We start from the raw sequence: 24,064 nt of genomic DNA, 5'->3' as shown, positions 1-24,064 counted from the left end.
CCTGGTCTGTGACTGGGCTGGTTTTCTTTTTGTAATCCGTGATTGACTGTAGACCCTGCCACATACCTCTTGTGTCTGAGCCGTTGAATTGAGATTCTACTTTGTCTCTATACTGATGCTTAGCTTGTTTGATTGCCTTGCGGAGGGAATAGTTACACTGTTTGTATTCGGTCATGTTTCCGGTCACCTTGCCCTGATTAAAACCAGTGGTTCAGGCTTTCAGTTTCACGCGAATGCTGCCATCAATCCACGGTTTCTGGTTTGGGAATGTTTTAATCGTTGCTATGGGAACGACATCTTCAACGCACGTTCTAATGAACTCGCTCACCGAATCAGCGTATTAGTCAATGTTGTTGTCTGACGCAAAACGAAACATATCCCAGTCCACGTGATGGAAGCAGTCTTGGAGTGTGGAATCAGATTGGTCGGACCAGCGTTGAACAGACCTCAGCGCGGGAGCTTCTTGTTTTAGTTTCTGTCTGTAGGCAGGGATCAACAAAATTGAGTCGTGGTCAGCTTTTCCGAAAGGAGGGCGGGGCAGGGCCTTATATGCGTCGCGGAAGTTAGAATAGCAGTGATCCAAGGTTTTTCCAGCCCTGGTTGCGCAATCGATATGCTGATCAAATTTAGGGAGTCTTGTTTTCAGATTAGCCTTGTTAAAATCCCCAGCTACAATGAATGCAGCCTCCGGATAAATGGATTCCAGTTTGCAAAGAGTCAAATAAAGTTTTTCCAGAGCCATCGATGTGTCTGCTTGGGGGGGAATATATACGGCTGTGATTATAATCGAAGAGAATTCCCTTGGTAGATAATGCGGTCAACATTTGATTGTGAGGAATTCTAAATCAGGTGAACAGAAGGACTTGAGTACCTGTATGTTGTTATGATCACGTCACGTTAACCATGAAGCATACGCCCCCGCCCCTCTTCTGACCAGAAAGATGTTTGTTTCTGTCTGCGCGATGCGTGGAGAAACCAGTTGGCTGCACCGACTCTGATAGCGTCTCTCCAGTGAGCCATGTTTCCGTGAAGCAAAGAACGTTAGTCTCTGATGTCCCTCTGGAATGCTACCCTTGCTCAGATTTCATCAACCTTGTTGTCAAGAGACTGGACATTGGCGAGAAGAATGCTAGGGAGTGGTGCACGATGTGCCCGTCTCCGGAGTCTGACCAGAAGGCCACTCCGTTTCCACCTTTTACGAAGTTGTTTTTTTGGGTCGCCAGCTGGGATCCATTCCGTTGTCCTGGGTGAAAGGCAGAACACAAGTCATATTCTTGGTCGTACTGATGGTGAGTTGACGCTGCTCTTATGTTCAGTAGTTCTTCTCGACTGTATGTAATGAAACCTAAGATGACCTGGGGTACCAATGTAAGAAATAACACGTAAAAAAACAAAAAACTGCATAGTTTCCTAGGAACGCGAAGCGAGGCGGCCATCTCTGTTGGCGCCGGAAGTCCTGGATTTGACCTCATTTTTTCAGAGTTCCCAGTTGTCTTGAAAGCACCATGACCATCAGACGCAGGTGCGTACCATCAGTCCAGTAAAATAAAAAAGCAAATTATTTGCAAATTATTTCAATTTAGGCTCAGCTATGCCTCGCAAGTGCTACACCAACTGATCTATTTTGTTATCAAAGCTCAAGTTTTTAAATATAATATAATCTGAGGAGAATAATATCGACAGGCCAGGTATATAGACAATATACTGTGATAATGTATTAGGTCTAATGCACAAACCTCATTCCCGACCAAGAAATAAAGTACTGTTTAAAAAAAATGGAGGGGTAGTTCTCGGCTTGCTTTTTGAAAGTTATATTTTTCAGGGGGATATATAGTGACAAGAAAACCCTTTGGAATTACCTGGATTTCTGCATAAATTGGTCATACAATTGGATCTGATCTTCATCTAAATCACAACAATAGACAAACACAGTCTGCTTACAATAATGTGTGTGTTATTAGTTTATTTTTCTTGTCTATATTGAATACATCATTTGAACATTCACAGTGTAGGTTGGAAAAGGTATGTGAACCCCTAGGCTAATGACTTCTCCAAAAGCTAATTGGAGTCAGGAGTCAGCTAACCTGGAGTCCAATCAATGAGATGAGATTGGAGATGTTGGTTAGAGCTGCCTTACCCTATAAAAAAAAAACACTCAAATAAAATGTGAAGCATTGCCTATTCACAAGAAGCATTGCCTGATGTGAACCATGCCTCGAACAAAAGAGATCTCAGAAGACCCAAGATTAAGAATTGTTGACTTGCATAAAGCTGGAAAGGGTTACAAAAGTATCTCTAAAAGCCTTGATGTTCATCAGTCCACGGTAAGACAAATTGTCTATAAATGGAGAAAGATCAGCACTGTTGCTTTTCTCCCTAGGAGTGTCTGTCCTGCAAAGTAGACTGCAAGAGCACAGTGCAGAATGCTCAACAAGGTTAAGAAGAATCCTATGTCAGCTAAAGACTTACAGAAATCTCTAGAACATGCTAACATCTCTGTTGATGAGTCTACGATACGTACAACACTAAACAAGAATGGTGTTCATAGGAGGACACCACGGAAGAAGCCACTGCTGTCCAAAAAAACCATTGCTGCACGTCTGAAGTTTGCAAAAGTGCACCCGGATGTTCAACAGCGCTACTGGCAAAATATTCTGTGGACAGATGAAACTACAGTTGAGTTGTTTGGAAGGAACACACAACACTATGTGTGGAGAAAAACATCAAAACCTCATCCCAACAGTTCCTGACCTCAACCTGATTTGAGATGGTGTGGTATGACCTCAAGAGCAGTTCACACCAGACATCCCAAGAATATTGCTAAGCTAAAAGTTTTGTAATGACGAATGGTCCACAATTCCTGCTGACCGTTGTGCAGGTCTGATTCGCAACTACAGAAAGCATTTAGTTGAGGTTGTTGCTGGCAAAGGAGGGTCAACCAGTTATTAAATCCAAGGGTTCACATACTTTTCCCACCCTGCACTGTGAATGTTTACAATGTGTTCAATAAAGACATGAAAATGTATAATTGTTTGTTAATAGTTTAAGCAGACTGTTTGTCTATTGTTGTGACTTAGATGAAGATCAGATCAAATTTTATGATCAATTTATGCAGAAATCCTGGTAATTCCAAAGGGTTCACATACTTTTTCTTGCCACTATCTTAAAAATAAATGTTATATAATTTTCTTTGTTTCAGGTCAACATCATAATCAAATTGTAGATATCTATTTGAATTCCAAAATTAAATATGGTAACTTATAACAACCAACAAAAACAATATGAATTATACATTCCCTTTCAGTTCTCTGCTCTAAGTGTTTCATGACTTTTTTTTCTCATTAATTTAATGAACATAATTGTTTTATTTTCCTTAACACTGTTGCCAAATGTCTGGCTATAATGTGTAGTATACCCCTCCCTAACAGAGTATAGAGGACTATACAACAATATATTTATTTTTATTTATTTTCTACAAGAAAGCAACCAGGTTCCAGTTGACCCATAAATTCACACATTTTTATATTGACACTTCTTAGGGTATCTGAAAGATTAGCGGGATAAGTGTACAAAAAGGTTACCCATATTGGATAGAAATCTTGTTTCTAAATATAATACAAATTTTTCTCCAGAGGTGACACTTTAAAAATCACAAAATACCACTGATTTATTGTTGGTGGCTGGTCTTTTATCCAATGAAGGAAAATGCATTTGCAGCCCACACAGTCATGTTTTAAATATGATTGAGCTGTGCTAAGGTAAGTGAGCACCTGTTCCCAATGACATCCTGTACAAATAGCTATGGGTCCATTCTTATATGCCATGTGAACAAGCTCCATTTTTACATTTTTCCAGAAAGTCCAAAAGAGCTGGCCATGAGTGCCTTTTTCCCTACACTTACAACAGGTATCAGATAATTCTGCGTTCATTTAATTCGATATAATGGGAGTCCTATGAACCCTTTGCATAATCGTATATTGCATCTCTTGCACCTTGTTGCATATGGACAGTTGTCTTGCTTCGAATATAGCATTTGTCCAATTTTGAATTTTCTGGCCCTCTCCCCAGCTCCGTTTCCCAAACCCTAATCAGTGCACCTCTTTCCTTTTATTTTAACACGTGCAGGTAGTAAGTACACCATCATATTTTGGGGATAAGTGTCTTTTCAGATTCCACAATAATTATTTAGTTGTGGACACTACGTCACCACACTCCCTCTCTTGCTCTTGGTCCTCATCTTTGTAAGCCACCTTGATTCAGCACCTGTGTGTTTTATCCGTTTCTTTACGAAAACATTTAGTGAACTCCATGACAGTAGCTAAAGCAAGGGGCTATTAGCAGCACATAAATAGACTACAAATGCATGCTGGAGGAGGCATGCCCTGAGCTCGTGAAGTGAGCGCTACTGGGGCCCTACTGGAGTACTACTGGAGCTGAGCGAGAAGGCGAAACTTCAGCCTTTGGGAATCTCCTCCATGCTCCAGTCAATTTTGGGCACGCTCTGCTCCTCGCTCTTCTCCAGCTCCGCTCCGCTCACATACTCTGCCTCCAACTCAGTTGCGCTACCTGAAACACGTGATACCGTAAAGTGTTGTGAATTCGCGGAAACTGATGAACGGATGGCTTGACTGTTTTTTTTTGCCAGTGTCGGCTCACGATCGTAGTAAATTTAGACGTGTGGAAGAGGTTTTGGGTTCTGTGAGACGGTGAGCTGTCACCCTGTTCGACCAGGGAGTAAGCTTCCCCACAAGAGTTGCTCAGCGGGCTAGAGAGGAAGTTTCTTTGTCATTTCACAAAGGTGAAGATTCAACAAGTCAGTCAGTGACTCAGAGTTCATGTCAATACAAAAACAGAAGGTGAGCGATGAAGATGCAGTTACTGAAATGCACTCTATTTGCAAGATTAGTGTTGAACATGATTTTTAAATGGCTACCCCATCTCTGTACACAGTGGTTGTATTTAAATGACTACCCCATCTCTGTACACAGTGGTTGTATTTAAATGACTACCCCATCTCTGTACACAGTGGTTGTATTTAAATGACTACCCCATCTCTGTACACAGTGGTTGTATTTAAATGACTACCCCATCTCTGTACACAGTGGTTGTATTTAAATGACTACCCCATCTCTGTACACAGTGGTTGTATTTAAATGACTACCCCATCTCTGTACACAGTGGTTGTATTTAAATGACTACCCCATCTCTGTACACAGTGGTTGTATTTAAATGACTACCCCATCTCTGTACACAGTGGTTGTATTTAAATGACTACCCCATCTCTGTACACAGTGGTTGTATTTAAATGACTACCCCATCTCTGTACACAGTGGTTGAGGTTAGGCCACACTGATTGGACCTTTGTTCTCATCTGTTGCTAACGGGAGCTTTTGACTGAAAATAAATTGGGACAAAAACAACTACATAAGAAGATTTATAAGGTTGATTTCGAGGGTCTTAAAATACAAATAAGTTAGCCCGAGACAAATAAATTGGTCCGTGACTGTTCGTCATTTGCACCATAGATACCCCATTCCGTTAAGTGCATTTGTGGTGGTTATAGCAGGTACAAGTAACTAACCACTAAGTTCTCACACCTATATTATACACAGAATATGTCTCGAGTTATGTTGAAATTCATCTCCTTTCATGTCATGTCTGGTATTTTCCCCTCATCTCAACTTCAAGACCTCAGTGCTTGCTCTACCAGGCAGCCAACATAACATAAACATTACCCACGCGGTAGCCTACACATTGCAGCACACACACACACTGTTTGTGCGCTAATCAGTAAAGAGTGAACAATAAGAGGAATTTATTAATTTGAAAAGATAAATTCCATCCATTCCAAAAAGTCAAAATCAAATTATATTTTCTGCCCATATTGAGTTTTACATACATACTGTAAGTGAACTGGAGTCTCTCAGTGCAATAAAACACTTAAAGTCTGGCTAATTAAGCAGAATTTACAGTAAAGTATGCTATAATAGATTTTATCCTGTTAACTTGGACACTAAAGTAGCATGGCAGAGAAGCAAAAACAATAATAAAAAAAATCAAACAAATGTCTGTTTTAAGTTGTACATAACGTCTTTGCTATAACTTTGGTGTCAGTGTTCCCGCGCTGTGGTTGGTCTGCCCTGTGCAGTGTGGCCAGTCAGATACATAAAGCGGGAGTGGGGGGGAGGCCCGATCTCTGACATCCCTAAGGACAGTAGAAGCTCTGGGGGTCTTCAGCCTCAGCTTGTGCGGTAATGCACCGCTGGAGGAGGCTGCTGGGACCTGCTGTTCCCCCTCCTCATCTGAACACCTTCTCTTAGGGGTGGGCCTCAGCAGGGGAACCCCCGGCCACGACGATAGGGCAGGGGGGAGAAGCGGGGGCAGGAGAAGGGAGGATGAGTTTGCAGGGTGGAGGACACTGGGCATGTCTAAGATGTATGGATAGCCCCTTCTGGTTGGTAGAGCATGTGGCTGGATCAGGGCAGGGGCAGGTTGCCCAGTCAGGACGGAGGGTTGGTGGTGGTAAGTGGGCAGGGTGGAAGGGTCTCTGTAGCTGGGACTCCTGCCCCAGTAGACATCCCTGTCCAGGGACTGGCTTGAGCTGCTGGGTGGCGGAGACTGGGGGCTATAGGTGTTCGCATGGCGGAGCCGTAGCAGGCTGTTCTGGTGGGCAGCGTAGGCCGCAGGGCTCACCAGGCCAAAGTGGAGTTTGAGGGCCAGCAGTTCTGTGTTCAACCGGGCGTTCTCTTCACTCATGGCCACCAGGCGGCTCTCCAGCACATAATCGTTCACCCTCCTCTTCTCCCGCGACCGCTTGGCTGCCTCGTTGTTCTTGCGACGCTTCTCCCAGTAGGTGGCGTCCTTCTTCTCATTTGGGATAAACTCTCTCTTGCGCCGCAGGCCCTTGGGTGCCAGCTCCCCATCTAGGTAGGCTATGTGACCGTCCTCCACTTCCTCTATGCTCCCGTTTGGAGATAGCGACATGGGTTCCATCTGGTCTCAGTATAGAAAGTAGGATGGCTGTTTCTTTGTTGGGCAGGTAAAAGGAAGATCAGTAACTTCTCATGCACTTCTTTCAGGTTGGTTTTCTAGGATGTCACCTGTGAAGGGCAGGTTAATTAGTAAAGTATTTGTCAAATTGTATGTATAGGCTATACATTTCCACATTTCTGCTATACAGTATGTTTAAGTGCCTGTGTCACAGATCAGAACATTTATTGATTTCTGTGTTTGACCGTTGACAGCTTTGAATGAAATGCTGTTATAGAGCCACAAAGCCCACTCCTATCCCACTGTCAGCCCACTGCCCAGCCCTCAGTCTGTCTTTGAGACCAGACACCTCCACGTCTAGACAAGCTGAATCAAACAGTGGTGGAAAGGCAGAGAGGAGGAGTTGTCTGAGGTGTAACCAGCCCCTCTAGTGTGACTAAAAATAATCTTTGTCTGAAAGACTTCCGGAGTGTTCAAGTAAGTTGAATTGGTTATTAATATAGTATGTAAGATGGACATGAGGGAGCATGACCTTCAAGTTAAAATGTTGGACAGTTGGTATGATACGGTATTATGTGGCTGGTCTCGGCTCTACCAGCTCTTAAGTCATTCACACAAACAATTTCTAGATTTGACACAGGAACTTCTCTGGACCTGCCTCTTCTTTCAACTTGACTAATCAACTCATATTCTTCTACTAGCTTAGACACTGAATACACATAGTTGAGAAAGTAGCTGTTTTTGTGGACTTTTAATGAGCCACATGTCATTTGTGACATTGATTCGTGGCATGAATAATGTTGGCTGATAGAGCGGACAAGTCAAGTGATTGAGAGTTACAAACACACGCAATCTGCTCGGTGCAGAGCAGGCTCGTTTTAGAAACAAGCAAGGTTTTGTTTTCACAATGCTGCTCTCTCTCTCTCTCTCTCTCTCTCTCTCTCTTTTTCTCTCTCCCACATACACACACACTCTCACAGTCATATTTTTTTGATGGTGCACTCACTTGTCCACCCCCAGCTACGGATTGTCTGCAATGTGCCCACCGCTTGCTCCATCTCTTCTACCTCCCTTTCATTTTCTGTCCCTCGCCCCTTACATGCAGATTAGAGGGGGGTCAGTTAGGAGTGAGACGTCATGTGCCCTAGCCAGAGGACAATACGTACAAACAGGAACATAGAAACCCTCAGATGAAAAAGCACTACAATGGAGCCCTGCTCATCTGTTTCATTGCAGGGGAGGGTGAGTGGGTGGGTGAGTGAGTGGGTTTGGTGGGAAGCTGTGCAGGAGGAAAAAGGCTATGTTAGATTTGCTTAACCACAGCTATGAGACTACGCGGCCTGTGTGTGTAATGTGTGAAGTGAATACACAGACGCACTCTCACACACATATGCAGAAACATCAGACTGAGATATTCTTAATCAATCTGGGAACATCTGAAACCGAATTCCTACAGTTACATGTTATCGAGCTATTATGCATGTTCATCTTTTTAGCCAGTGTAAAGCCACTCCTGAACCATTACATGCTTATTAATGAGCGTACCATGTCCCAATGTGAACTCTGATCTGTCTGAATGGTAGTGTTATGCAGCTCAATAGTTTGATTGATTGGTTTGGATTTCAATGTTGGCTGCTGATTGATGTTGTTTGGCCACCATGTTTCCCTACAGCAGAGAGCGCTGAGACCATTCTGTACCAGCTGTCAGCCCCGTGATGCCAGCAGCATAACCACCAGAGCAACATAATAACTACTAGAATCCTCCGAAGGAGACCAGATGAATGTAGCTCTATAGGCTGAAGTAGTTATAGACAGGGTATGCAGGGACAAGCTAAGGTCCTGTAGGGGTGTGTTGCTATTGAGATAAGTGCATGTGTGACATAGACAAAAATCCACTACAGATTTGCACTACAGATGCACAGATGACGCAATCTCGGTTGCACTCCTCACTGCCCTTTCCCACACGGACAAAAGGAACACCTACAGTATGTGAGAATGCTGTTCATTCACTGCAGCTCAGCGTTCAACACCATCGTGCCCTCCAAGCTCAGGACTAAGCTAAGGACCCGGTAAAGTCTACAGCAGTTGTATTCGGCGCATGTGACAAATTACATTTAATTTGATTTGAGGATGCTGGGATTAAACACCTTCCTCTGCAACGCTATCATGGATATTCTGACAGGCTCCACAGGTAGTGAGGGTAGGCAACAACACATCCACCACGCTAACTCTCAACACGGGGGCCCCTCAGGGGTGCATGTTTAGTCCCTTCCTGTACTCCCTATTCACCCACCACTCCAACACCTTCATTAAGTTTGCCGACAACACACCGGTGATAGGCCTGATCACCGACGACAATGAGACAACCTACAGGGAGGAAGTCAGAGACCTGACATAGTGGTGCCAGTACAACAACCTCTCCCTCAATGTCAACAAGACAAAGGAGCTGATCGTAGACTACAGGAAACAGATGGGGAGCACGCCCACATTCACATCGACAGGGTTGTAGTGGATCGGGTCGAGAGTTCCTCGGTGTCCACAGCACTGAGGACCTATCATGGTCCAAACACACCGACAGAGTCCCCTCAGGAGGCTGAAAAGATTTAGCATGGGCCTCTCAGATCCTCAAGTTCTACAGCTGAACCATTGAGAGCATCTTGACTGGCTGCATCACCGCTTGTTATGACAACTGCTTGGCATCTGACCGCAAGGCACTACAGACGGTAGTGCGTACGGCCCAGTACATCACTGGGGCCAAGCTTCCTGCCATCCAGGACCTCTATACAAGTTAGTGTCAGGGCCCTAAAAATCGTCAAAGACTCCAAGTCTGGGACCAAAGGGATCCTGAACAGCTTCTACCTGCAAGCCTTACGACTGCTGAACAGTTAATCAAATGGCAACCTAGACTATTTGCATTGATCCCCTTTTTGCACTAACTCTCTTGCGCTGGCTGTATGCACACTCACTGGACTTTACTCACACATACTACACGGACACTCCAACACACACACATACAGTGCCTTCAGAAAGTAGACACACACCTTGACTTTTTCTAAATGTGGTTGTGTTACAGCCTGAATTTAAAACTGTCACTGGCCTACACACAATACCCCATAATGTCAAAGAGGAATCATGTTTTTAGAAGTTGTTACAATTTAATTCATAATGAAAAGCTGAAAAGTCTTGAGTCAATAACTATTCAACTCTTTTGTTACGGCAAACCAAAATAAGTTCAGGAGTAAAATATTTGCTGAACAAGTCACAAAATAAGTTGAATGGACTCACTCTGTGTGCAATAATAATGTTTAACCTGATTTTTGAATGTCTACCTCATCTCTGTACCCCACACATACAATTATCGTTAAGGTCCCTCAATCGAGCAGTGCATTTCAAACACAGATTCAACCACAAAGACCAGGGAGGATTTCCAATGCTTTAAACATCCCATAAATGACTGTGCACTTGGGTGAGACTACTTACTCATATGTTTGATCAAAGTCTGATCACAATCACAATTGTGCATAATACAGTGTGTCTATCCTAAACTGGTGTAATTATACTGGCCGGTACATCATCTGAAGATAGCATCTGTAAGCATTCTCATTTCATTAGTTATCACACCGGTGTCATTATCTAGATGTGTAAGATATCCTGTGTTTGATGACAACATGGCTCTCTCTGTGCACTTTTGATATTTGGTCTGTATTTTAAAGCAAAAAACTACATCTGTGTTTTTACAAAATTCTCCAAAGGTCAAAATAACAATTAATTGTTCATTTCTATGGGTCAGAGGGTTTGCCAGTGTCATGATATTCAGAAGTATCATGGTAAGCAAATTAAAACATGAAGCGCACTACATTTCTTGAGAATAATCGTTGTAATATTGGAAATAAACAAACAGCCTTATATTGTCATTCAGAGTCACGTTTTCATGTTCCAAGCAATAGCACACAATATTTTACATAAAGCAGGTTTTTAAAGAGTTGAGTCTGCTTCGTGTTTTCCTTTTTGCCACATAACATAGCTATTATAGCTTCTTATAATGTTACCTCGACTTATCGTGAAATGTCCTGCAAGTTCTCTTTTTTATTAATACTTTGTGAGAAGTCTGTCTGTCCTATCCTTCTATTAGATTCATTATGTAGATCTTGGCATAGCCTGAAGCAAAAATGCAATGTTATGATTACTAACACTATTGAGAAGGAGCATGTTGCAAGTACGAGAACCCCAGGAAATACAACTTTGTGATAAAAATATGATTTCTTCAAGTTTACAGTAGACCAACTCTGTTGTGCTTTGCTGCTATACTTACTCTTTGAAGTGGCAGTCAGAGCGAAGGGCATCAAAATGTACCCAAAGACTGAGGTGAGAGACTGAGAGTAAAGCTCTGCCTTGTGGTGGAGAGTACATGCACCTTGAGATTGAAAATGCACCGAGTCTGCCCAATCCCCTGCACTAAAAATATTGTAGATTGGACCTCTGTCCAAGGCTTGTGGGCAAACTTCTCAAGGTTTCCCATGCTGTTGTGCCTTCTCTTTACATTGTTGTGCAAACAAGCTAGAAAAATTGCAAACCATAATGATTTATGCCTCTTCATCAATTCATAACTAGAAGCAAACAATGTGCTTATGGAATGTACAATCATACCCAAACCATTTTAAACCTCAATGACATTGCTAAAGTATTTCATGGGGTACTGCATGTTTATAGCCAGGTGCTAGAGTTGCTGGAGGTTTAGCAGAGCTGTGTCGTGATGGCAGAGTGGCCTAAAACTTGCCCCAACGGTGAATTGGAGGACATTTGTCAGGGGTCAAGGGCTGAGGCCTAGCAAGTGGAGAGCACTGCTGCTGTGTAGGGAGTAGGACAACAGAGGACTGCAGCAGAGTGTTGCTCAGCTTCCTGAACAGACCTCTCCAGAGACGAGTACCTCACTGCGTGAGTTACTGCACCTGCTGCTTATTGACACGCTAATTATAGACACTGCTTTTTAGTAAGGAACTTTTAAACTTCTTCTTTTGACACCTATCCGTTTTTTTACAGCATAAGTCACAGCACCAGTTGGTCTGTTGTTGTTTCCTTCCTTGCTTTGTGAAGTACCTGAGTCTCTCTCCCTGGTACCTAATAGGAAACCATTGGTTAACCTCCTGACTTTTACTGTTAATGTTTTCAGCGATCTGTCATGGCGGCAATAACAAAACATGGATGTCCAGTACCTCTTAAATTCTCCAGAGAATATTGCCTTTACCACAAGCATGCCTTTTCAGTTAACACATACATTCCTTGAAATATAAGATATCAAATTAGTTAGGGATGTACTGTAGCAAATTTTCTTGCATTGTATGTGTCTAGAGTCTATAGGAAAAGTACTGTTTTATAAACACTTTTTTTGTAAAAGTACTTTACTCACACTTTTAATTGACACTTTTTAATTTTCTTGTCGACAGAAGAAGAACAGCAAAAAGCTCCATTATTAATTTTCTGGTTGTTCTACCATCTACATGTAGAGCCAGACTAACTAAACTTTTGTACATCTGCAAAGTTTGTACTGTTTTCAACAGAGAATAAAATACCAAAATAAATGTTTACTTGAAGATAATATTATCTGCTGATATCTCTCTTTTTTCAACGATACCTTTTCCCCCTCTTTTATTTAGAACAATAATTGGTCACTTAAAAACATTTTGTCATTGCTATAATCACTTTTACTATGTACATTTGGAAAGGTCTTACAGGTCCTACACAGGCTGACGAACGTTTCACATTTCTCATAGATGTCACTTCAGCAACAAAAATGCCCAAAGTAGCATGATTGTAGTGCTTTTTGTATGTTGCACAAAGGTATTCTAAATAAGTTAAAGAAAGTTGTTCATCTGTTTCAAGAACTAGATCATAGCCAGTATCAAAGTTTGATCAAATGTGTTATCTTTTTTTTTAATAGGGAAGTCACCTCATTTAAAGTATACCCAGATCTGAGATACCACGTCCAAAATAGACTTCCTATTATAACACCTCCAAAACGTCTGAAAACCAGAATACTGTAAGTTAAGACAAATGTTTCGGTGTTGAAAGTATTATTCTCTGATTACTGCTCCAAGTTGAGAGTGACAGCAGTAAGTCAAGCTGTGGACTGCCAGGTCATGGGTAAGAAAAATAACATATTTGACCCATTTACCTTACTCTCTGTAGCTCGATATGTCATATGTATAGGGAACTTTAATTTAGACATTGTCTGTCCACCACAGAGGTGAGTGAAAATGTTATGAAAATGAACACAGGACCTTACCTTCTGCTGCTGGCAACTATATTCCAGTAAGTACAACACTGACGCAATGTGACAATGACCTCAGTCAATGTTCCACCGCCCGCCCATTTTGTCTCTGTGAGCAGCAGACGGTAACTTACAGAACTATATACTCATCCTTCCCCTGTATCTCACCTGAAGTTCACCTACGGTAAAGTGGCTTCGTCACAGACCACCACAATGTGTGACCTCACACTCAACCTTTTTTTTCTCTTTCTTAGCATATTAAGTCTGTCTGTCTACCCCCCACTCCACCTAGACTAGCCCATCCCTTCTGTTCTGTGTGTCTGTATCCTCCTCAGCCACCCTCAATGTGGTGGTCGTGGCTTACTTATTTTCATCGTCTGGGAGATGTGTTTGAGCAGAGGGAGGCTGGAAGTGTCAGCCATTAGATCTGGTACCTGGCTTACCAGGTTCTTCCCTTTTCTCTCTTTCTAGCCCCTTACCTATCACTCTGTATTCTTGGTTGTGATCAGGCAGTTTACCTCATATGACCACAAGTTTTACACAACAACCTTTAATAAAATGTTTGTCCTTTGTCATACTAGGGGTGACATTTCTTTGTCTACTGGGGTAAAAACTGGAAGTGGGATCCTGTGAAAACGTTGTATAGCTTTATTATAAAGGATTATGTTGTAAACCTGAGGTCAAGTACAATCCTGCTAAGATTGGGAAATTCCAGTGCAATGGTGAAATAACATAGTCCTACTGTGTCAGCGAACGTTTTAATTATCCAGCGTCAACAGTTAGGCTACATTTGTTCACAACTGTCATGATCTTTCTAGTTTGTTAACAACTAATTCATAATTACTTCTTGCAATTTGACATACATTTTTTAGGGGGGGGTTGACCTGTATGATTTGGAAGATTTTGACAAACAATACTTTATTGACCAAGCATGTCATGACTGAGATTCCATGTCATGTTGTACAGTACTCCATCTAGTGGCTTATCATGGAAACAAGTCTTGTGTTTTTTTTTTGAGAAGGGTCTATCCGCGGGTCGCAGGCCGGCCCAACGGTTACAAGCAGCCTCCACGACAGTGGGCGTGGCATGTAGTGAGGCAATGCTAATAGGCGTTTCCTGCTGGGCGCTCCTTGTAGTAACTGCAGTCTGCAGGTAGACATTATTGCATGGATTGCCATAGATTATAACGTGTTGTGCAGTACAGTGCTATACTGCAGTGCCTTCTGCTGGATGCCTAGTAAGGGTTTACTCATGAAGAATAGTGCGTTTTCCTGTACAAGCCTAGTCCTGTACTAAAAAGCGCTTTCAATGAAGAATATCCAATTGGCATGCTTTTTAGTGCAGCAATATGTTTAATCTAGGTTCTGGGAAACCAGCCCGTAGAATGTGGCCAGTGGAAATCAACCATTACGGGACCTATGGAGACATCTGGTCAACTCTGAATTTTCTTTCCGTTGAGTGATGACCATGCTTCAAGGGTTCATTAGTTACCCAGTTAGGTCTCCAATGTCATCTCGTTTTCTTACTATTACTAGTAGTCGTTTTGTTACTATAACTGTTGCTATACTCGTTTTGTAGTTACTGTGCACTAAATGGCTTTAGTTTGGTTTTAATTGTATTTATAGTTATACATTCAGCTATTTACTGCCATAGCAGCAGGCAGGAGGTGATGATAGGGAAACCATATCTCATATTGAATGAGTGATGTTCTCACATGAGTGTGAAGGGCCTCAGTCAAAAATGACATGTGCTCAAATGAGTCTGGTGTTAACAGATGTGTCTGTGCTGTCACCATTCAGCACCATTGCCACGCTGCTGTGGGGTGTGAAACCAATGACACTCTCCTCCCGTGAGCTCTCCTCACCCACATGAAATAGAGTTCACATATGGCTGGTATAAATAACTCGTATAGAAGTATTGTATTTTGTTATTTGACAATGAGTAGGCTACTGTAGGAATTTGGTGTTCTAGAATCACTTGCTATTATCTTGGCAAGTCTGTACTGGAACACCTGTAGGTGCACAGTTTACAATGGTGAGAGGTCTATGTGCAAAAGTGTGAAAATGTGAATTAATCATAAGCCTAGTGCTTTTCTTACTACTGTTTAGAACATCGGTGGCGTCATCTTAGATGTGCAGTTAAAGCTACTGAAGGGTATACTGTGAATCGCCATACTTCAAGGTGTTAAACGTGGTTTAGGAAAAGGGTTAAGGTTAGAGGAAAGGTTACCTGACTTTAAACCTTCCCCTAACCTTAACCCTTTAACCCAACTCCTAAACTTAACCCTTACCCCTAGCCTAGCTAGCGTTGGCCAGCTAGCTAACGTTAGCCACTTGGCCACCTAGCTAGAATTCGTAACATACCCATAAGTTTTGCAAATTCGTAACATATAATATGAATTGTAATAGTCGGTGATTGACATCCACAAATGAATACATACCATATGAAACGCAACATATACTAAATGGAGTGTCTGGAATTTACCTACAGAAAATTACGAAATGCTCTGAGACCAGGTTGCAGCCAGCCAGCAACAAGCCAGCCATTCGAAGGCATATCAGTATGTGAATTGGTAAAATGCCCGATTTTCGATAAAAATGCATTGAATTAGCCTACCAGTCAAACGTTTGGACAAATCTACTCATTCAAGGGTTTTTCTTTATTTTTAACTATTTTCTACATGGTAGAATAATAGTGAAGACATCAGAACTATGAAATAACACATATGGAATCATGTAGTAACCAAAAAAGTGTTAAACAAATCAAAATATATTTTATATTTGAGGTTCTTCAAAGTAATTCAAAGCCTTAATGACAGCTTTGCACACACTTAGCATTCTCTCAACCAGATCCATGATTTAGTCACCTGAAATGCATTTCAATTAACAGGTGTGCCTTGTTAAAAGTTAATTTGTGGAATTTATTTCCTTCTTAATGTGTTTGAGCTAATCAGTTGTGTTGTGACAAGGTAGGGGTGGTGTACAGAAGATAGCCTTATTTGGTTAAATACCAAGTCCATATTATGGCAAGAACAGCTCAAATAAGTAAAGAGAAACGACAGTCCATCATTACTTTTAGACATGAAGGTCAGTCAATCTGGAAAAATTAGAACTTTGAACGTTTCTTCAAGTGTAGCCACAAAAACCATCAGGCACTATGATGAAACTGGCTCTCATGAGGACCACCACAGGAAAGGATGACCCAGAGTAACCTCTGCTGCAGAGGATAAGTTCATTAGAGTTACCAGCCTCAGAAATTGCAGCCCAAATAAATGCTTCACAGAGTTCAAGAAACAGACATTTAAACATCAACTGTTCAGAGGAGACTGTGAATCAGGCCTTCATGGTCGAATTCCTGCAAAGAAACCACTACTAAAGGACACCAATAATAAGAAGAGACTTGCTTAGGCCAAGAAACACGAGTTATGGACATTAGACCAGTGGAAATCTGTCCTTCGGTCTGATGAGTCCAGATTTGAGATTATGGGTTCCAAACAAAGTGTCTTTGTGAGACGCAGAGTAAGAGAATAGATGATATCTGCATGTGGGGTTCCCAAGGTGAAGCATGGAGGAAGAGGTGTAATGGTGTGGGGGTGCTTTGCTGGTGACACTGTCTGTGTTTTATTTAGAATTCAAGGCACACTTAACCAGCATGGCTACCACAACATTCTGCAGCAATACGCCATCCCATCTGGTTTGCGCTTAGTGGGACTATCATTTTGTTTTTCAACAGGACAATGACCCAACACACCTCCAGGCTGTGTAAGGGCTATTTGACCAAGAAGGACCAAACTTTTGAATGGTACTGTATATCTAACTAATGTGCAATAGTTGGCAATAAGGGGATTCACGGTGTGGGGATTACCACCCACCAACCAACCAAAAAGAGGACCTAGTTTCAGCGAAGCCTTAATCGAAGCTTCACACTGTAGAAAAACTGCTTTTTGAACAGTCAAATTCATACCAATATTGCTCATCTCTGTTTTTTAGAGGTCGAAGCATTTTAAATCCATAGTTGCAGAGTGTGTTTTAGAAGGTTGATTGTCGTGTTAGTTATTCTAATTCTTGCCATTAGGCTAATACAGCAATTGTGTTTGTGTACAGAACAGAGCGAGCCATTGAATTAAAAGTGATTGAAAATGTATCTTTGACTGCTTTCATTACTACCCTACTTGTTTATATGAGAATGTGAAAAATATTTTCTGCTCTTTGAATTTTTTTTATTCCATTGGTGTTAAAAATGTAACATTTAATTGGGGGGAAAATGCAGTCGGTCTATTTTACCCCTGAATAATTTAATCTTCACTGTACTTGTAAAAGTGGTTAAACCAGTTGTATTGATGTGTCATTTGAAAAAGAACACTTGTATTAGATATACAGCAGAATAAGAAGAGGACATTCTATGGAGCCCCATCTTGTGTTCCACAGAATATAGACGACTTATTTTCTGTCCTAAATATAAAATATAAAAACCAACCTGCTCATTTTTAAGATATGCAAAGAGGTATAATTTCCACATATTATCTTTTATATCCTATTCAACTAAATAGAAAATCACCACAAATTCACAGAAAATACCGATGTCATATTCCTCATGTAACATTCTGAGATTATTTTAATAAACTCCCAGTTCACTCTCAAAATGTAATTAATACACATATGGTATTCATAACAATATTTTAAACTATGATTTGCAATTGATTAGCAACCACTCAATAAATACAGTGTCCATGTATTATTTGACATGATCTGACATTGAATACATGCCATTAAATTAGGGCTATGTATAATCTGGGGTTGATTTGTTCTAAGCCACTCCGTTAGCTAGCAGCTGTCTGGACTGAGGTACCTTCTGAGCTGAGTCAATTTGTTGAACCTGCCCCTGAAGCTTCTGTGTATGTCCAGGGCCTGGTTCTGCCACTCATAGTCCTCCAGTGTGGCAGGTAGAGGGGCAGGCTGGGGTACAGGGCTGGCTGGGGGAGGCAGAGGGAGCCCCAGGGCATCAACAGATTGGTAGGCACTGATGAGTGACTCAGACAGGGCATCAGGCTGTGCAGTGGAACCGTGCCATGGGAACGCAGGGTGGCTGGGCCTGCCTCTTTCCCCAGGCCCATGTGGTACTGCAGGGTGATCAACTCAGCCCTCAGCCGGGCATTCTCCTCACTCAGGGCCAGCAGCTGGCCCTCCAGCATCAGGTCATTCACCCTCCTCTTCTCCTGCGAGCGCTTGGCCGACTCGTTGTTCTTGTGGCGCTTATCCCAGTAGTTGGCGTCCTTCTTATCGGCAGGGGTCATCTCTCTTTTGCGGCGCGTGCTGGGGTACAGATGGCTCTGGCAGGTCCGGAGCCTCAGTTGTCTGTGGTCCAGAAGGGACGGCCGGACCTCTGGGAAGAGGAGGCCAGGGTCCCACATCTCCTCCTCCCCACCACTGCTCTCCACTGAGGAGGAGGGCTGGCCCATATCCTCCAGGGGCCCTTCGCTACTCCGTGGGGTAGACATGTCACTCAGTAGGCTATAAGAGGACAAAAAGGCTGTAAAGGCTCTATAGTACAATTGCTTTTGAAGACATTATTCACACCTGATGTATTACTTGTGATGTGTTGCATAGTGGGTCTGCAAGCTAAGCCTAATTCAAAGGCTGCAGAAAATGTTATAACAAGTATATTAGACTTTAGATCAAATATTTATACAAAAGTAGCCAAGGCTGGAATTTCAACAAAATACACTGAAAATGCTGATGCGAAAAGACTAAAACCATTAACTACACAGTGCTCTAGGTTATGTTTAAATGCAGTTTTGGTAAGCAAGTGACCATTTAGATATTTAACTTTTACAAAAAATTAAGAAAATCTGAACGGCATTTTGGGCTTTTGTCGTGTGTTTTCTGCATTCTATACATTTTGCCATGACATATAAATTCTGTTTAGTGAGTTTTTAGGAAGTATAAGAGGAGTTGAGGTTTGAAATATAGTTCGGCTACAAGCTTTAGCAGGCCTACCTTTTTGTCGCTGTCACGATGTGAAGTGCTGAAGTGATAATGAGACGAGGCGCCTATTTAGCTCTGAGCTGTGAAACTTTTGTGCATGTTGTGTGTTTATTTCTGTGCAAGCGCGCTCGTCTGTGTGGTTGACAGAAACAATGGTCATTATCAATGGTTGTGCCTAGTTTCTTCAGGAGTTCTGAAAGGTGAAATCCAGATCACCGTTGTAAAAAGTAAATCAAGAAAGGATCTAAATGACCTGCCCTATGTATCGTCAACGTAGCCGTAGCCTACCTTACAGGCCTCCGCTCCACAGAAATGGGCCAGTGTTTGTGTACTTTATCATGTATCTGTGGATGGGCCAATGGGCATGTGGTGAGTGGAGGATTGTCCAGGCAGTAAGTGGGGGACTGTCCTGTGAGAAGAGGGTGCAGTTGTGGTGAACATGTTGCTTGCGCTCTCTTGTGACTCATCCATAGGGCTTCCTTAGTTCCAAACTGCCGAAGCTCAACAACCTGACCGATTCTGGGGTCGCGGTGACTCATAAAGTCTCTATTTCCTAGAACTGAAAGGGTTAAACCACAGACATTCACCTGAATAAATGTCTAGTTTCACTTACCACAAGTATGCCTTTTATGCCATTACTGTAGAAGTGAAAAAGCAACTGTCTGTGGGAGTAGGGATACATTTAGAGATTTTGTAGACAGTGGCTTGTTGTGGTGCTCAGACTTGTGCATGGTAGTGATTTCAGGATTCATTGTATTACAGGTACCAGGTGGCATCACCATTGTCTGAAGTGGTTTCCTCTTCATTTACCTGCACTGAACTGATAACATATGGTGGCTGAAAACAATGTGGTGGACGGCCTTTCAGGTATTTGCTGTCACCTGTCCAGTTCTTTCACATTAGTGCAGATGGAAGGGAGGATATGAGGGAAGAAAGTCACTTTAAACTATTGAGATGCAGCCCAGGTTTCAGTTCATTGTGTGGCAAAACCACTTCCTGCCTTTATGCTGGCATGGAATTCCCCTCCTCGGTCTCCATAGGCCAACCATATATCAACAAAGTGACCCTATAGGCAAGTAGCAGAACCCCGTCCAGCTCACCCTTTCACCCTCCCAACTCCATCACAGCTAACGTACACATGATGCTGTGCCCACATACAGTACTTCCACAAAGTGACTCATTGTGGTGTATACCAGTAAACGTCAGGTATTGTTAGCCAGGTTATGACTCCTTATCTTACTCCCTACTCTTTAGCCATGTATCTGAAATACTTTTGAAAAAGCCTTGTTTCTTGTGCTAGCTGTTTGTAGTTGTCAGAAGTGTGTGCATGTTGACAATAGAGTACGTGTGAATGACAAGACGTGGTTCTATTTTAAACCAGATCATGTTTTTATATTCACCATCTTGGTTGAAAGGCCAATCTGAAATGGTCTTTGCATGATTCCTAGTCCTATCCTGTCAGCGAAGCTGCTAACCACTTTTCACAGGAAGTTTCACTGCCTCATTTAGCTCTCTGGGTGTAACCTTCTGCTTCAGATGCAGTGTGACTGGGTGACTGACAGCAGAGGTTGGTCAGAGCCTGGCTGTCGACCCCTCCATCAGAAAAGCACAGTTTTCTCACACTGATCCACTCATTCATGGGAAAGATGGACCCGGCATAGACAAGTGATGGTACTGTACAGATCCAGTAATATGTAATGAGCTACAGAGATTCTAGTTTGACAAGGTTTGACCCCACAATTTGTGCAAGTGTACAAGTACCTCATTTTGTGTCATGGTGTTACTCTGGCTCTGATCTCATGTGGAAGATGCCTTAGTGATTGAGTATGGGTTTGATCTACAGTAACCAGGCGGGATGGAGCTTGGTCAAAATGGCCTCCAGTCCTCTCTCAGAAGGCCTGTGTGTCAACTGTCTGTTGTGTGCTAATTGGCCACAGTTTGACCCCACCGTGACATCGTTCTGTAAAACGTACCAAAGATACTGCGGTACATCTGTCCATCCATCTCTCTGTTGCTTTGGTGTGGACATCAATTAGCAACCATCCAAACTGTTATATGGTAAGTAGGCCTCCACCTTTTGAACTATTTCTAATGGTGTGATGGATTCACATTGAAGTGTGAATGCTTGCTGAGGGATATGAGGTTTAGCAGGTATAATAGCCAGCAGTTAAACTGTAGTGGAAAAAGCCTGGCTGACTGGTCTTATTGTGTGTGGAGGTTTGAGACCCCCATGCCACAACACATCTAAGAAAACCACACTGCTGCAAGCCCACATTTAAAAATAGATTGGACTGATTGTACTTGATGAAAATACACAGATGTGAATGAAAAGGGCGCCATGCTGCTTGCTTAGCGAGTACCACTTCCTCCCGATTCAGGCCCATAACTCAGGACCCCCTTCTTGCTAGCACACGTGACAGCCCTCCTTCGAGTGTCTTAGCCCATCGCGTCACCGCAAAAGCCAGCTATTGAGGTGACACAAGCAGGACATTTAAGGCCGAGGAGTAAGTTTCACACATCTCCATGTGCTACATGAACACACGGACACTCGCGTTCAAGGATTAGACTGTGGCCCTTTTGAGGATAATTCAACGGAGAGTACGAGTAAAACACATAAGCGCATTTAACACTGTTAGATAGACTACATGCAATTGAACTGGATGTAAGATATTTATGTGATGACAACTTAGTATAGTTTAGAAACCGTTAATAAACTGTTTAGTGGATTATCAAGCTGCAGTGGATATTTATAACCACCAGATGGCAATGCAACAGAGAAAAGCACAAGAAGGTGTGCTGACTGTACAATGGATTCGTTTGTATTATTATATACAGATCCATCTAAATACATGCATCTTATTACACATGCCTTTATAACCTAAAACATGCTTTGAGCTATTTATCTATATATATCTTTGTGGCTTTTATATACGTTTATATTTCATTGCATGTTGCCTTTTGAACAATAATGGTGATCATTTGCCTTTTGACCTAATTGATCTACTGTTTTGATATACAATCCTGGCAGATGCTGTGGTTCCATCGTGATTCCAGGCCACTTAGTAGTTTCCACTGTTGTGGCCACCTTGGTTTTATTGGTCAGCATCAGTCCTCTGAATGTGGTTGAGAACTTGAGATGCACAAGACGAATGGAAAGAGAATTTAGACCATTGAATGTAATGGGCTTCTTATTGTAACATATTTCTTTCACAAACATCATTGATTATCACATGCATAGTGATTAGTGATTTATCATAGTGATTTAACAGAAAATCTAAAATTGTACTAACAAGTGGACAATGTTATGCCATAAACAATGTAATTGTGTGACTGGTGTCAATAAATGACCGGTGTCAATAAATGGTGGTCTTTTTGTAGCGAGGACCTTCTGTTTAAGAATGAAGACTTAGTGGCCACCACTGGGAGGGAGCTCATTGTGGCCCTTCGTCCTCATCTCAGTCCTACAGCTCAGAGTGCACGAATAGGCCTTCCTTATGACAGGCTGATTACCTGGAGCTGAGAGAGACATCCACAGTCCCACTGTTTGTCCTCCCTCAGAGAGAGAGAATGAGAGAGAGGGAGGAAGAAATAGAGCGAACGGGAGAAAGAGGGGGAGATTAGGGAAGAGGCAGAGAGGGGGGTGATGTGGGGAAGAAAAGGAGACCTCTGTATTATGAGGGGAAATAATATAAAACCCATGGTGAAAGAGAATCAGAACTGTGAGTTTGACCAGGTATTTCCAGAACAAAGACATAGTGTTTCAGTTTCTCCACACAGCCCTTCCTGCTCATAGATACACTCATCAGACCTTTAGTCCAATGTTAACCTTATTAGCATTGTGACAAAGGATGAATCTCAAAATCATTTCCTTGTTTCCTCTTGACCTCTCCCGTTCTCCTTAGACTATTGAGATTCAGTCAAAGACGTCAGTGAGATCTTCAGTGCGGATGAGTATATCTCAATGGTCTAGTGTTGAATGGACTGGGAAAAGGAGCTGGAAAATGAGGGACCACTGGTGTTTCTGTTCTCAAACTAAGCACTGATAACATTTCCCCCTTTATATTTGCCTGTTTTTCTCCCGTCTCTCTCCTCACGCTTTGTCCCTGCCCTCCTTTCCTCCCTCTCTTTCTGGCAGGTACAGGTGGAACATGTTGATAGTGAAGCTACCTGGGAGATGGAGAGGGGCAGAGACAGAGAGAAAGGTAGCGAGGGAGAAGAGAGGGAACACTCCCACGCAGGTGAATGTTATGAAACGCTGTGGAGGGTGGATGGACAGTTACCAACCACGTTAATGTTCAGCCGTGGTCTGACAGCTGAGGTTGTTGGTGCGCGCCACAGTCACTTGGTCACGGGTCTTATGTGACACCCATGGGACGCACATGCTACGGAGGGATGCTCCAGAGACGCTGTTTACAGGTGAGAGTTGTTCACAATCACCTACACAGGTGTTTGTGTGTGAGACATGCAAACAATTTAACATTGAGCTATGGATTTGTTAGTTTATTTATTTAAGGTGGGAGCTTATTCGAGTTTGTGCTGTTATGCCGAAGAGTGTAGGAGGGTTAGTGTTTAGGGTTAGAGTTAAAGGACATCAGATAACACCTGTTATCTATTTTCTTTATAAGGAGAATAGGCATTAGAGAGTTACAGCTACGGAGGTGGAGGCCCTCTATCAGGCCTGTTTGAGGTGAACTGGGTTGACATTCATTCCACGGAATATGATTCGGTCTCCTCTTTAGGTTATGACAACAGATGAAAACAGGATATCTACTTCCCGAACCAGAATTCACCATCTCTGAGAGTCCGGGCTTAAAAGGATTTA

General features: G+C 42.4%; 2 protein-coding genes across 3 annotated transcripts; both read right to left on the bottom strand.

The window, feature by feature from the left end:
• Window positions 1–5,280: 5,280 nt before the first annotated feature.
• nfil3-4 (nuclear factor, interleukin 3 regulated, member 4) lies at window positions 5,281–13,514 on the bottom strand. Of its 2 annotated transcripts, none has more exons than XM_024422754.2 (2): window positions 13,274–13,514; window positions 5,281–7,100 (listed from the first exon to the last, which is right to left on the bottom strand). In XM_024422754.2, exon 2 carries the CDS (start codon window positions 6,991–6,993, stop codon window positions 6,097–6,099), a length of 897 nt encoding a protein of 298 aa, XP_024278522.1. In that variant the 5' UTR covers window positions 6,994–7,100; window positions 13,274–13,514; the 3' UTR covers window positions 5,281–6,096. The 2 variants fall into 2 exon arrangements, with proteins under 2 accessions (XP_024278522.1, XP_024278523.1); XM_024422755.2 differs by lacking the exon at window positions 13,274–13,514 and adding an exon at window positions 7,997–8,176.
• A 4,326-nt stretch (window positions 13,515–17,840) lies between these two features.
• Window positions 17,841–19,566, bottom strand: si:dkey-172o19.2 (nuclear factor interleukin-3-regulated protein). The gene is made up of 2 exons (XM_024422753.2): window positions 19,255–19,566; window positions 17,841–18,768 (listed from the first exon to the last, which is right to left on the bottom strand). The coding sequence occupies exon 2, from the start codon at window positions 18,753–18,755 to the stop codon at window positions 18,120–18,122; it is 636 nt and encodes a 211-aa protein (XP_024278521.1). The 5' UTR covers window positions 18,756–18,768; window positions 19,255–19,566; the 3' UTR covers window positions 17,841–18,119.
• Window positions 19,567–24,064: the final 4,498 nt, after the last annotated feature.

This window comes from Oncorhynchus tshawytscha, linkage group LG05 (assembly GCF_018296145.1).
Source record: "Oncorhynchus tshawytscha isolate Ot180627B linkage group LG05, Otsh_v2.0, whole genome shotgun sequence".
Lineage (NCBI taxonomy): Eukaryota > Metazoa > Chordata > Actinopteri > Salmoniformes > Salmonidae > Oncorhynchus > Oncorhynchus tshawytscha.
The sequence above is the reverse complement of the archived record's forward strand: the minus strand, read 5'-3'. Positions and strand labels throughout refer to the sequence as shown.

Coding starts and splice junctions, on each gene's coding strand:
- nfil3-4 (XM_024422754.2), bottom strand. CDS start 6,993: ATGGAACCCATGTCGCTATCTCCAAACGGGAGCATAGAGGAAGTGGAG.
- si:dkey-172o19.2 (XM_024422753.2), bottom strand. CDS start 18,755: ATGTCTACCCCACGGAGTAGCGAAGGGCCCCTGGAGGATATGGGCCAG.